We start from the raw sequence: 15,759 nt of genomic DNA on the forward strand, positions 1-15,759 counted from the left end.
AGATTACCTGAAAAAAGGTTACATTTCGCATTTGATTGCATTTGAAAAATTTTTATAATTTAATTGAATAATATTAACTTATTTTTAATGATCATATTCGTATCTTTTTATTTTTAAGACAATTCTACAATGAATTTAAAAAATCTAATATCTGAAATATTTTATATACAGTTGCATATATGTAATAATTAATTAATTTCAAAAGATGTTTTTCTTGAAAGTATAACCATATAATTAATACATTTAATACAAAATATCTCTGAAAGTCCACATTCCGCAAATATAATGATCTTAATAACGTTTACTCCTTAACATATACAGATACTCGTTTATAGAGTAGATATATTGAGTAACACTCCAGCACGCCTTTATCTTTTCCGTTTTATAGGAAAGTGGCAATAATTCGAAATCGTTATTAGTTATATTATATACCAGCACGTCTTATATTTTCGTTTATAGAATAAAGACAATAATTCAGGTTAATTACACTAACAAAATGTAGACATTCAAAAAACAATTTATATAAATATATATGTTTTTAACAAATATATTGTTTTTGTGTAGAATTTTTATACATTATACTGACATCGTAATAATATTAAAAATAAATTTATGTAGAAATAATATGTAGGTCAACAAATATTTCATTTTAATTATCTATGTGGTTTTATTTTAAAAACATATATGTTTTTAACAAATATATATTTTTTTTACTGAGGATATCCGTAGATATCGTGTGACGTAATATTCCGTCTATCGAATATTCTAGAACAATTTTATTAGTTATTAAATACGATCGACGAGCATAATTAATTCACACTCGCCGGCCGTATAAAGAAGTCGTTGGTAGTCTGCCGGCACTCTCCCCTGACATTTGCCATAAAATAGCGAATTGACGCTAAACCATGGCAAACGAACGGGGGGAAAAGTGTTCCAACAAGAACTGACCAACGCACTCACAACCACGGATGGAAATCCATCGCGGGATTATTGTGAGTATGTAAATATATTTTTATCGACATATTTTAATAACCAAAATAATTATAATCGTATCAAAACAACTTTGTCGAAAACAGTTTGTAATCCTTGGATTACAAAAGGAATTATTGCTTCTATAAAAATACGTAATAAATTAATTAGAAAAAAACAACCTTTGGGATTATTTTACAAATCAAAAATTAAACACTATATCAAAATCTTACGTGAAAATTATTTTATAAAACAAATTAATATTATTCACAAAAAAAATCCTAAAATACAATGGGAGTTACTCTGCAATTATTTAAAATTTAATAAAAAGAAAACTGTTCTCGACATTGATTGTAACCTATTAAATAATCATTATGTAAATGTAGGTCCTAATCTTGCTTCTAAAATACCTTCTACGAATACCAAAACGAAAATGAAAACCAATTGTTTTGTTAATTCTATTTATTTCGAACCTATTACACCTGTTGAAATTAAGCAGCAATAAAGCAGTATCGTCTGCAAAAAGTATTAAATTACCATTTAATTTTATATCCGTTAAACTATTAATATAGATAATAAAGAGTAAAGGACCAAGACATGTACCTTGCGGAACACCACAAGTAATTATTTTTTTAACAGATTTTTTTTTGCCTATTTTTGAGCAACATGTTCGATTTTCTAAATAGGATTTAAGTAATTTGTGAGCAACTCCTCTTATTCCCATATTATACAATTTTAATAGTAATATTTCGTGATCGACAGTGTCAAATGCTTTTTTTAAATCTAAGAAAACAACAAGCTTATATTTTTTGTCAGTTTTTAAGTGTGAGATTAATTTAGCTATTGCGTCTTCTGTGCTTTTTTTTTCTCGAAAACCAAATTGTGAACTGGAAAGTATATTATTTTTATTTAAGAAATTTATTATTCTCGTATAAATACATTTTTCAAAAACTTTAGCAATATTTGATATTAACGAAATCGGACGATAATTATTCGGATCTAACTTGCTTCCAATATTTTTAAATATTGATACAATATCGGCGTGTTTAAATTCACTAGGAAAATAATTTTTTTCAATAAATAAATTAAACATATAAGATAAAGGGTCAGAGATTATTTTTTGTTTGGATTTTAAAAACTCCACACTAACTTTATCTGAACCTGGAGCGATATTATTTTTAAGAGAATTAATATTATTTAAAATTTCAACAGGTGTAATAGGTTCGAAATAAATAGAATTAACAAAACAATTGGTTTTCATTTTCGTTTTGGTATTCGTAGAAGGTATTTTAGAAGCAAGATTAGGACCTACATTTACATAATGATTATTTAATAGGTTACAATCAATGTCGAGAACAGTTTTCTTTTTATTAAATTTTAAATAATTGCAGAGTAACTCCCATTGTATTTTAGGATTTTTTTTGTGAATAATATTAATTTGTTTTATAAAATAATTTTCACGTAAGATTTTGATATAGTGTTTAATTTTTGATTTGTAAAATAATCCCAAAGGTTGTTTTTTTCTAATTAATTTATTACGTATTTTTATAGAAGCAATAATTCCTTTTGTAATCCAAGGATTACAAACTGTTTTCGACAAAGTTGTTTTGATACGATTATAATTATTTTGGTTATTAAAATATGTCGATAAAAATATATTTACATACTCACAATAATCCCGCGATGGATTTCCATCCGTGGTTGTGAGTGCGTTGGTCAGTTCTTGTTGGAACACTTTTCCCCCCGTTCGTTTGCCATGGTTTAGCGTCAATTCGCTATTTTATGGCAAATGTCAGGGGAGAGTGCCGGCAGACTACCAACGACTTCTTTATACGGCCGGCGAGTGTGAATTAATTATGCTCGTCGATCGTATTTAATAACTAATAAAATTGTTCTAGAATATTCGATAGACGGAATATTACGTCACACGATATCTACGGATATCCTCAGTAAAAAAAATATATATTTGTTAAAAACATATATGTTTTTAAAATAAAACCACATAGATAATTAAAATGAAATATTTGTTGACCTACATATTATTTCTACATAAATTTATTTTTAATATTATTACGATGTCAGTATAATGTATAAAAATTCTACACAAAAACAATATATTTGTTAAAAACATATATATTTATATAAATTGTTTTTTGAATGTCTACATTTTGTTAGTGTAATTAACCTGAATTATTGTCTTTATTCTATAAACGAAAATATAAGACGTGCTGGTATATAATATAACTAATAACGATTTCGAATTATTGCCACTTTCCTATAAAACGGAAAAGATAAAGGCGTGCTGGAGTGTTACTCAATATATCTACTCTATAAACGAGTATCTGTATATGTTAAGGAGTAAACGTTATTAAGATCATTATATTTGCGGAATGTGGACTTTCAGAGATATTTTGTATTAAATGTATTAATTATATGGTTATACTTTCAAGAAAAACATCTTTTGAAATTAATTAATTATTACATATATGCAACTGTATATAAAATATTTCAGATATTAGATTTTTTAAATTCATTGTAGAATTGTCTTAAAAATAAAAAGATACGAATATGATCATTAAAAATAAGTTAATATTATTCAATTAAATTATAAAAATTTTTCAAATGCAATCAAATGCGAAATGTAACCTTTTTTCAGGTAATCTATATTCCTCTATCGGGTAGAACTAGTTTAAATTCATTATCTAAAACAACAGTTCATTTTTTCACTATATATAGTTTTAATAGATTCGAAGGAAGATATGTGGTATTTAAATATGATTTCCGATTCCTTAAATTTTACAAATTTTAGATTTTTTACTAATATATAAATTAATTCAGAATAATAATTATATAATGACATTGAGCGGCACATGGACTTTCAATTCGTCTTGAATTCTTAAATATTATAATACATAAATTTTACTAATTGTATAATAAGTTTATTTTTCAGCTAAAACAACTTAAATGGTGTCTGACATTCAATGAACAGATCTGCGGAATGTACGAGATAACACCTGCAATAAAATTCTATAAAATTTAATTTTAATAATGTAACATTATTAGAATTATCGTATAGTTATATATGTATAAGTCAGTAAATAAAATAATATATGTTCCATTAATTTGAACAGTGTAATCCAAGTTTTAATAATGCAACATTATTAGAATTATAAAATTATAATATTTAAATTATTAGAGATATTTCAAGCTCCATAGCATCGAAAACTTCACCACAATGTCTTATGGAATCGTCTTCAATTTGTCTATCTAAAACAGCTAGATGAGCATTAATATTTTTTATTTTAGTCATATAGTATTCTTTCTTGAAATCTGGTAAATCTGTGATTTTATTATAAACATAATCTTCCAAAGGCATGTAGGTTGAATTTGAATATTGTATGGGATTTTGAAAATAAAATAATTTTTTTGAAAAATCGTACGGTATAGTTTGATCCCAGGGATGATAATTTTTGTATTCATTAAGAATGTCTTTATTTTTGAAATCCATATCTATTTCATATTCTATAATATTTTCCAATTACAAACTCAATTTCTTTATTCAATTTTCTTTATTCATGAATATTATTATAATTAATACAACGAATGTCACAGAATACTGGTTAGTCATTTAAAATAATATTCACAATTTCTCCGTTCTTAACAATGATATTTTTATTTGGAATAATTTTTAATAAAACTTTTAACTTCAAATCATTTAAAAACTGTTGACTTTATATATTTTACAAGCAATGTTCAAGTTTTCCAGCAATCCTAACTTCTGAGATATTAACATCAAATCGCAAAATCTATGTTTCTACAACTCAAACACTTTTCAACACCTCAACATAAAATCTATGGCATTAGATCAACAGTTCAACATTCACTACAACTCAACTTTCAAGACATCTCACAACATCTATTTCATTGGCTCAGCAACTCAACATTCGAAACACCTCAACACATAATTTAAATTTCTGTTTTAAAAATTGTATAACTTTTAAAATCTAAAGCAAAATTTTACACAAAAAAAATATTGTTTAGGATAGTTTAAATGCAATAATAATTACTTAAATTAATTTTTTCAATTTCTTTTTTGCAATTAAATATGCTATTTCGATTTTTATTTTTGATAGAACAATTATATTAAAATATATTTTAATTATTATTACATTTCATATGTTTTGGGAAAAATATTTGGATGAGATTATAAAAGGTGGGAGACACGGTGTCTCCCACCTCATTAGGACATTTTTTGCATTTAGATTTTCTTAAAAATATTTTGGGGGATCATGGCATTTCAATTTTTAATTATTAATAACATAAGTTTTGCGAAAAATATTTTAATTCTTATTGCATTTCGATTTTTATTTTTAATAATTAAGTTTTGCGGAAAATATTTTAATTATTATTGCATTTCGATTTTCTGATCTTTTTATACATTGTTTTCTTTGTGATCTTTTATTGATATAATATGGACTGTGCCAGGACTGGTACATATATACTACTTATAGTTATTTCCCTATGGGTGGTTCGTCTTATATTACACTTCCAGAGGACATAAAAAATAAAAAAGCAATTATCAATCCCCAAAACTCAGACCAACAGTGCTTCAAGTGGGCAATCATAGCGAGACACGTTTCGGGTAATACCAAAAATCAAGTGGCTGAAAATTATACATCGCTCGAGGACAAATATAATTTTTCTGGTTTAACATTCCCAACACCTGTGAGGGAAATAAAAACATTTGAAAAAAATAATCCGAAAATATCAGTCAACGTTTATGGATTAAAAAAAGAAAAGAATAAGAAACATATTGTTTATCCACTTAAGGTTGCGGATGAAGAAAAAAAATATCATTTTGATCTCTTACTAATTACTGATGGTAATAAAAGCCACTACACCTACATTTCTAACCTTTCGAGGCTTGTGAGATCACAAAAAACATTACACGCCGAAAATGTTGTATTTTGCAAACGATGTTTTACCAGTTTTGACAATATACATACAAAATATAAGTTAAAAGGTCAGGCGGGACTTGAACAACACAAGTTGATATGTAGAGCAAATAAGCCAATTCTGCCTAAGATGCCTGAGCCCGGTACATTGTTAGAGTTCGATGGGTGGAGTAACACTGAAAGACATCCGTTCGCGATATATGCCGATTTCGAGGCACTCCTTGTTAAATGCGAAGAAAAAAAAGGCAAAAAAACAGCAGCTTTTCAAAAGCACGAGCCAATGAGCTATGGAGTTTTCGTAAAGGCTACAGAAAACGTTACGATTGATTTGCTTGAGAAATATGACATACCAACATCACCTATTATTTATCGTGGAAGCGAGTCACATCAGGATGTAGCCAAGCGTTTCGTTAATGAAGTAACAGAGATCGCGAGAAGAGTTCAAGATTTACTTAAAACAAATAAACCCATCATAATGACAGAAAAAGAGCAAATAGCACATGTATCGAAAAGTACATGCAATCTATGTGAATGTAATTTTTCTATCAAAAACCAAAAGGTGGCAGATCACTGCCATCTATCAGGGACATTTAGGCAAACTTTATGCAATACTTGCAACCTGAAACTCCAAAAACCTAACTTTATACCGTGCTTTCTACACAATTTGTCTAATTACGATGCACATTTCATCGTAACCGAACTCGGAAATGACACTAAATCAATCTCAGTAATTCCAAACAGCGAAGAAAAATACATTTCATTTTCAAAACACGTTACCAACAACTTTTCAATTCGATTCATAGACTCTTGTCGATTCATGGCATCAAAGTTATCAACACTCGCAGAAAATTTATTAACACCAGGGTTCAAGAAGTTCAGAGAAACCGCAAAAGCATTCGCACCCAGAGATATGGATCTCGTCACACGTAAGGGTGTATACCCTTACGAGTTTACCGATAGTTGGGACAAGTTAGAAGAAACGATTTTGCCTCGGAAAGAAGATTTTTATAGCACATTAACGGAAGAACATATAGACGATGAGGAATACGAACACGCAGTCACAGTATGGAACCATTTCAAATGCAAAACCCTAGGAGAATATAGCGATTTGTATCTAAAAATTGACGTGCTGCTGTTGGCTGACGTGTTTGAAAATTTCAGAGACATGTGCATTTCTACATACAATTTAGACCCTGTTTACTACTTTACAGCTCCAGGTTTTAGTTTTGACTGTATGTTGAAATATACCAAAGTCAAACTAGAATTACTCTCTGATTTTGACACCCACTTATTTTTCGAAAATTCAATCCGCGGCGGCCTCACACAAGCAAGTATGAGGTACGCTAAAGCTAATAATGAAAAAACCCAAGATTATGACCCAACAAAGTCAAAATCGTGGATAGTTTACCAAGATTGTAACAATTTGTACGGGTGGGCAATGTCACAGCACATGCCATACGGTGACTTTAAATGGGTGGAGCCTAAGTTAGATGGATTAGATGCTTTGACGCCGACGTCAGATATAGGCAGAGTGTATGAGGTAGACATATCATACCCTAATGAACTCCATGACTTACACAACGATCTTTCATTTTTACCTGAGAACAAAATTCCTCCTGGTTCAAAAGTGAAAAAACTTATGGCGACACTTCATTCAAAAAAAAATTACGTAATCCATTATCGAAACCTGCAGCAAGCCATAGCAAATGGTTTAATTGTAGAAAAAGTACACAGAGTTTTAGAGTTCAAACAATCGGATTGGCTTGCAAAATACATTAAATTAAATACCGAAATGAGGAAGAACGCAAAGAATGAATTCGAAAAGGATTTCTTCAAACTCTTAAACAATGCAGTTTTTGGGAAAACTATGGAATCTTTACGGAAACGTTTTAAGATGGAACTAGTTTCATGTCCACAAAGATTACAAAAACTAATCAACAAGCAAACATTTAAACATTGTACGACATACAGTGAAAATCTTGCTGCTGTCTCATTGGAAAACAAAATTATCATGTTTAACAAGCCAATATATATAGGTAACAATTTATTTTACTTGCATAAAAAAATGTCATATTTTAGTATTTATAATTTTTAATTATTTGTATAGATTTCGCAGTATTAGATATCAGTAAAACCATGATGTACGATTACCATTTTAATGTAATGAAGGCGCATTATGGTGATAATATCAACCTCATGTATACAGATACAGGTAAATTATTATTATTATTCAATTTTTCTGTTACAAACATTATATTTATTTTTTTTATTAATTTATTTCTAGATTCACTGATATATCACATTAAGACTGACGATTTTTACAAAGATTTGAAGTGCAATTCAAACTTACTTGACCGGATGGATACTTCAGATTTACCGATAGACCATCCATGCTACATTTCCGAACGAAAGAAAATTCCAGGATTGTTCTCCGATGAGGGAAAGGGACAGCTAATTACCCAGTTTATCGCGCTTCGAGCAAAGTCATACGCTTACATTTTGAACGACAAGGAGAAAATTAAGGCAAAAGGCGTACGAGGGCACGTAGTTAAAAATCACATGACTTTCAATGATCATTTCGATTGCCTTTTCGCCGATGACGAAAAAGAGAACTCTAAACTGTATACTAGGGAAAATGTATCCATCAGATCATTCAACCATAAGATACGAACAATCAAATCCAAAAAATTATGCTTCAACCGACAAGATGATAAGCGGATAGCAAAGACCGATAGAATACATACCTACGCTCATGGACATTTTAAACTCGATTGTTAATTGTATTTAAAAAAAAAAAAAAACTATAAACATACATATATATTTGTAAATTATATTTAATTTTATAAATGTTTAGGTTAATTTAATTTTTATTTTGTGAAATATCTCTGTAGATATTAATTAGTTTATTATTTTTGTAAAATAGCTGTGTAGATATTATTGTGTTTTGTTTTTTATTTTGTAAAATATCTCTATATATATATTAAATTGTTTTTTTTTGTAATAAAGTCACTTATCATAATTCAAATCTTTTTATTATTTTTGATATATTATTTCCTTTTCTCGCATGTATAATTCTTTACATCTGAACATACATTGTAAAGGTACATGTATGCTAGAACAATATAAGTATATTATTAATATATGTCAGACAAGTGTTCGATATAGTCGATACAAATGTACATCAGAATATTATACATACTTTTTTTAAGGGGAGGTAATGTATTTGAAGGGGAAGGGGTAAAATATATGTCAGACAAGTGTTCGATATAGTCGATACAAATGTACATCAGAATATTATATATATTTTTTTTTAAAGGGGAGGTAATGTATTTGAAGGGGAAGGGGTAAAATATATGTCAGTCACGTGTCGGATCGGGTGGTATGTGACGAGTGTATGTGTGTTGCGGGTTGCCTATATCGAGTAATTAATGCAAGTTTGAGCGGTGCGTGTACTACGAATTGCCTATACAAAGGTGCCTATGCTTTTACATGTAAAATTTAAGGGGGCGGTGCTCCAGAACCTACATAAATATACTACTGTAATCAATTTAATTTTTAATTGTTTTTAAGATTTTTTTTGTTGTACGAAATAAAAATTTGTTACTTTTTTATTTTAATAACACTATTCTTAGTTATAAAGGACATAACTCATATTATAAGGAATAAATTGGTTTATTATAAAATTTATAACTTGCTGTAATAATAAATAAAAAAAATGTTGAAATCCTAAATTCCATACTACCTGCTCACAAAATAACCTCTCAAAGTACACGGTGGGATACATGTGATCCCACCTATAGTTAACACATCATTCAATTCATATATTTTTTTTTTACGTAATAATAATTTTATGGAGTGGATTAAAAAGAAATTACAATAAAAGCTATGACAATTAAAGTAAAATTTAATAGGTTGTGCAACAACGGGGTAGAAAAATCTGAAAAACGTGTGCCGCAAAGAGTTAAATGCCCATAACTTGCATTAAAAATAAAATATGTATCAATCAAAACATATTATGATGTACGCTAGATAATATTCTTACCTTATTAAGTTTGATAATAATATGACCTATTGTCAATTCACTATAATATTAAAACTAAAAATATACTAAACATTTTAATGTTCCTTATTGGTCAGAGAGAAAACAAATTGTGTGCTAACATGCTCAAACTAATACAACAAAATACAATATGGGTAACTGTATTACTGTTACTGAAAAAATAACTTAAAAATGTTTAAATAAATTTAAGGATAATTTAATCATTCACACAATTCACATAATTAACTAGATATATTAGGGGATATTTAAATAATTTTTATTTGTAATAAAATAGGTACTATAATTACTTTTTTAATTAATTTGTATTTGGAAAACATTGACCAAAAATTTCACATTGGTAGAAGTTTTCAAAGAGAAGCGTGTTATAATTTTAGCATAATTTAATGAAAAACTATCTGCATAATATTTAAAATGTATAGGTTCCTATCGAGTACATAGATACAACCTTGATACAATTATTCTTAATTGATATATATTATTATAGTTGATAAAAAAATAAAACAAATATTTACAAAAAAATTAACAATCTACATTTTGAATATTTTTTTTTTATACAAACTTAAATTTTTCAACTATGATGAATTTAATAAAGGGATAGCAATGCAATCTTTATTGCATGATAATATCATAACTTTATTTTGAATATCATTTATATTCCACATATATAAATTATTTGATAATTGTTTTACGATATATATTCCAAGACAAGATGATCTTATAGGTTTATCATAAAACATTTCCTTAATTTCAAAAGGAAATTCAGATTTGAAACTTAAAGATAATTTGGTTAAATGTTTTATTTTTGAAGATGGTAAACGAACACTTAATGGTCCTTTGATCCACAATAGCAAAAGTTTTTTCATTACACCCAGAGTTACTAAATGCATGTAATCAAGGGAGAAAGAGGATACAACATTCACACCAGATATTTCTACAATCCTTGAAATAGTAGTATATGATGAATGGTGATTTATATCAGTTTGATGAACATAATTATCATGCGTTCGTTTGGCTTCTCGCTTGTTAATATCACAATAAGGAAAACATAGCCGATTCTCTTTATACTCTCCTTCAATTTCACATCTTGTGCAAGAAGAAAAACCATTATGGCCTTTTATTTTCAAAATGAATGCCTTTGCGGGAGTGTCGCAACAAAAAACATCTAATAATATCTTATAAATACTATTATTAATCACTAGACCATTTTCAACTAAATGTTTTGCTTCGTCTACAAAGTCTTTTAAAAATTCATTGCTATCATTTGGCTTTTCAGTACCAAAATATAGTCCAACTGGAAAAACAACATTACATTTTGACCTCACATAAGCTAAAATGGGCCAAAATTGATTGGAATTGCTTTTAGAAATAGGCAATTCATCGATGCCAATAACAAGATTTATTTCTTTTGAAGATTGATCAATTTTATTAAAAGTTGAAAAGTATCTATTAATTCCATTTTCGATTCTAAAATGGTAATATTTACCAGGATCAACGATTCGCATTTTACATAACTCTACTGGTTTTGTTTGTAAAATAGTTCTAGCATCTTTGGGCAAAGTAGAAAAACATTTATGTTTTCTTAAAATTAATAGGAGACTATTTAAAGCAGTATGTGGAATTTTGTTTTGTATTGACCAATCAGCTAACTCAAAACAAAAAGATTTGTCTGCAACAAAATATATATTATCACCATCAGTTGAAGTATTTAAGTTTAACAGATCGTTAAAATGTTCAGTATTTGAATTATAATTTTGAGTCTTATTGATATTATCCGTTAAACTATCATCTGATACAAAATCATTATTATTTGGGCTATTATTCGTTTCAACTATATTATTTTCTGTAATTTGTGATAAATTACTAGGAGATTTATCAATATTATCTACAGAGTCATCAATAAAAAAAGAATTATCTTGTACAGAATTATAATGCGCTTCTAACTCTTCATTAATTCTTCTTTTTTTTGATCGATAACTTAATGGAAATGATTTTTTCATACTTGAACTAAGTATAAACAAAGAAATGTATAGAGGTTAGGTAGGTATCTGTAATTTATTTATTAATCATTAAATACCTACATAAATAATCTAGTTTCTGAAGGCTATACCTAGGTTAGGTAGAGACTAATTGAAATGCTATTGTATAATATAGGTCGCTTAGAATAACGCATGATCACCTACCTACCTTTTGTTTGTTCGATGTACCTACCGAACATATTGGAAATCTACATTTTGTGATGCTTAATTGTCAAAACATCAAGGGTTTTTACAATTTACATTCGTGATTTTCTACAATTGTGAATAGCGATCACTGTAGTTTAGATTTCGAATGCACATCGACGTGACGACACAGCATATTATTATCAAAAATATGTAAGATTTTATAGGTAGGTACCTACTAGGTAGCTGTCGCCTGTCAGTATGCCCCGTGGAATCTGATAAGTATTAGGTATCTCGTGTCTCGTATTATACTTATAACTTAATTTACATTATACTAATACGTAGATTTACTTACCTATTGTGGCCGAAAATATATAAAGTGTAATATCACACTTTAGTACTTGACACAGATCGAAGTTTCCACAACAGTCAACAATTAAGAGTTGAGACAAAGTGACACACCGGGCACAGTACACACACAACTACACAAGTTTAAAAGTACCTAATAACAATTTACAATAACCAATACGATCACGATGCGCACTGAGTGAAATGGCCATAGAGTAAAGAGTTGTACGAATCGTGCACTGGAGCGTCGTGGGCCGGCAGGATATGGGTAATACGTTATTGCGAGCGGGCGGTGTTATAAATATAATGCTGATAACAGTAATAACAATAAACACACAGTTATTTATAGAACGGAGTACGGACTACGGTCTACTGTATACGAATGTCGGAATGCTATATTATATTATACTTATAATTTTGAGTAGGTACACTGTATAGTGTATTAGTGTATTGTACACTAGTAAACCAGTTCACATGCTCACAAGTGCCCAGCTGAGTACTGACCTTTGTATATTGCTGGGCAGCCGAATGACCGGTGTCCGGTGATAAAGGAGTAGTAGGCAATCCACCGAAATGGCACTTATGATTAAATTAATACAATTAAATAATACGCCATAATAACACCATTGCAAATACAAAATTCACTAGTTTAAATAAACTAAAACAATATGAAACCATAATAGGTAAACAAATTACAAATACAGATAAATAAAATATGAACTGTTACAACTGTTACTATCTGCAGGCATGGATTATCACCAAACATACGCGTACCTAACTAGTCGAATAATTCTATAAATCCTAATGTACATACATTTTTGTATTTATCTCCTGTTGAAGAAAATATGTCAAAATTATAGTACCTATTATAGGTATCTGGTATATAATATGTCCTGTAAATAATTTAAGCAGAAAACGTACGTATCCACCACTATAGATTTAAAAATTACAAAAATATATTCTAAACTCAACTCAATGCTTGCGTCACAATAATATGCTGAATGCATGCGTCGTGGCACATTTACGAGGAGGGGCAGAGTAGGGCTGAGTTTAAACCCCCTCATCACTCAGAACAAAAAAGAATATAATAATAATATATTTATGTTATACTAATGAATTAATAATAATATAGTATGATTTGACTTTATGACAATATAATATTATACATTTATTGAAAATAAAACGATACCATATAGTTCTAAAAATAATAATAAATTAGTAATGAATTAATAATAATATAGGATGATTTTGTTGTTACTTTAAAAATAATATTATATGTTTGTTGAAAATAAAACGATACTATATTGTTTTATTAATAATATTAATTTCATAATTTCATAATAATAATATAATATTATTTGTTTGTTACTACTATAATAATATAATACTTGTAACGTAAATAAAACAATAGTATATTATTTTAATTATATTATTTTAGGTGTAATGAATTAATAATATTTTAGTATTATTATCATTACACTTTTGCTACCTGGGTATAACAGAAGGCAACAAAATAACACACCAGAACGTTCTCAAACACGTGCTCAGGAGCAACGTAACGCTTTGAGTATGAAATCAGCGTTTAATTATCAATCCGAGATTGATTATTTAAATATTAAAGCGCTTCAAATTGGACGAATGACTATATTATGTCCTAAGTGCCATGCAAAAAAATGGAAAGATGAAACCCATGGACTTTGCTGCGCTGACGGTAAAGTTGTTTTACACCAATTTGAGGATCTTCCAGACCTAATTAAAAGTTTAATTGATAATTCTCACCCTCTATCAAAACATTTCATTGATAATTCTAGACGGTATAACACTCTGTTTCAAATGACATCGTTTGGAGCAAACGAAATAAGTGAAGGGAACTCCATTAATAGGTAGTTTATTACCCGAAATTGGAAATAATGCTAAATTTTTACAAATATATTTTATGTCAGAGTCGGATCAAATATCTATTCGAACAAATATGATTCCAAATTTAAAAAGAGGTCTCATTGAATCATTGCAAACAGTTTTGCGTGAAAATAATCACCTCATACAGAGCTTTAGATCTAATCTGGAGTCGAGGTCGTTTGATGAGTTGCAAAACTTTAAGTTAATTATTCATGCTGACAGAGTTCCTCAAGATGAACACAGAGGTCAATATAATGTACCTACCATCGATGAATTATTAATTAAAAAACATCATATACTCAGAAGTCTTATAAAATTCTTATTTTAATTCTTTTTTTTTCTTCATCAACTTCAATCAAATTCTTTAACAACCATAAATTATTTCTTTTTTATCTGTATTTATTTTTATCATTTATAACGCTAGAAAAATTTCAATCCGTTTTCATTAACCGTTTTTTATATTTACTTGCCGATCTCATTAAATAATAATATTTGAATAAAAAATTCTACATATCATGGTCCGAAGGCAAAATAAACAACCAATCACGGGCGAAGCTGTGACGGGTCGGCTAGTTTCAAATATAATGAATTAATAATAATTTAGTATTATTATCATTACATTTTTGCTATCTGGGTTGCAATTCAAAGTTGACAACAAAATAATTTAGGAGTTCCTGAGCGTATTCTACGTAATCAGTGAACTCATTACTCAATATTATTCTCATAGAAATGCTTAACGTCATAAAATGTTTATAGCAGTCTTCACTTAAATAGTTTTTAAAACATATTTGACCCGTGTAAATTAATAACTGTCGTAGTTCAGTAGCTTTGAATCTGCATAGTTCATTTAAGCCCCTGGGTTTTCGTGCAAACTCACAAGGTATGAATGGTTTTAATGATAACAGTTATGCAGATAATTCTATACAAACCATACTTGGAATTCGTACACTTAAGGGTCCCTTATCGATCCATAAACCAATCAACTTCTTCATAACCCCCAGACACGTCAAATGCATGTAATCCAGTGCAAAATGTGTCACAATATTAATATTTGGTAGATTACACAAATTTGAAATGGAACTGCCAACATGATGCTCATCGTGTTTTCTTGTAATGTAATCATTGTGTGTTCGTTTGATTAAACTCGCAGGTGTTAGTGGAAAAGTCATTGGACTATTCTTTAGACCGAAAGGGAGGACTCTGAACTGAAATAGACCTCTACGTGTTCGGAATGCCGTGTATTTTCGTGCATTTTTGTGTAGCGGCACTTGCCAGTACCCCGACTTAAGGTCAAAAATGCTGAAAATTTTCGCGCCCCGCATTTGCCTAATCATTTTGTTGAGATCTGGCATAGGGTACGCGTCGGATT

General features: G+C 28.9%; 1 protein-coding gene across 1 annotated transcript; it reads left to right on the forward strand.

Moving 5' to 3' along the window:
- Window positions 1–5,490: 5,490 nt before the first annotated feature.
- LOC132953256 (uncharacterized) lies at window positions 5,491–8,702 on the forward strand. Its single transcript, XM_061025777.1, has 3 exons — window positions 5,491–7,882; window positions 8,032–8,136; window positions 8,209–8,702. Exons 1-3 carry the CDS (start codon window positions 5,491–5,493, stop codon window positions 8,700–8,702), a joined length of 2,991 nt encoding a protein of 996 aa, XP_060881760.1.
- The last annotated feature ends 7,057 nt before the right edge of the window (window positions 8,703–15,759 follow it).

This window comes from Metopolophium dirhodum, unplaced genomic scaffold, assembly GCF_019925205.1.
Source record: "Metopolophium dirhodum isolate CAU unplaced genomic scaffold, ASM1992520v1 scaffold1, whole genome shotgun sequence".
Taxonomy (NCBI): Eukaryota; Metazoa; Arthropoda; class Insecta; order Hemiptera; family Aphididae; genus Metopolophium; species Metopolophium dirhodum.

What these genes read in the sequence shown, in the direction of transcription:
- LOC132953256 (XM_061025777.1), top strand. Translation starts at nt 5,491, where the DNA reads ATGGGTGGTTCGTCTTATATTACACTTCCAGAGGACATAAAAAATAAA. An exon ending in CAAGCAAACATTTAAACATT is followed by an intron (nt 7,883 to 8,031) that starts GTACGACATACA and finishes TTATTTGTATAG; the next exon opens with ATTTCGCAGTATTAGATATC. An exon ending in CCTCATGTATACAGATACAG is followed by an intron (nt 8,137 to 8,208) that starts GTAAATTATTAT and finishes ATTTATTTCTAG; the next exon opens with ATTCACTGATATATCACATT.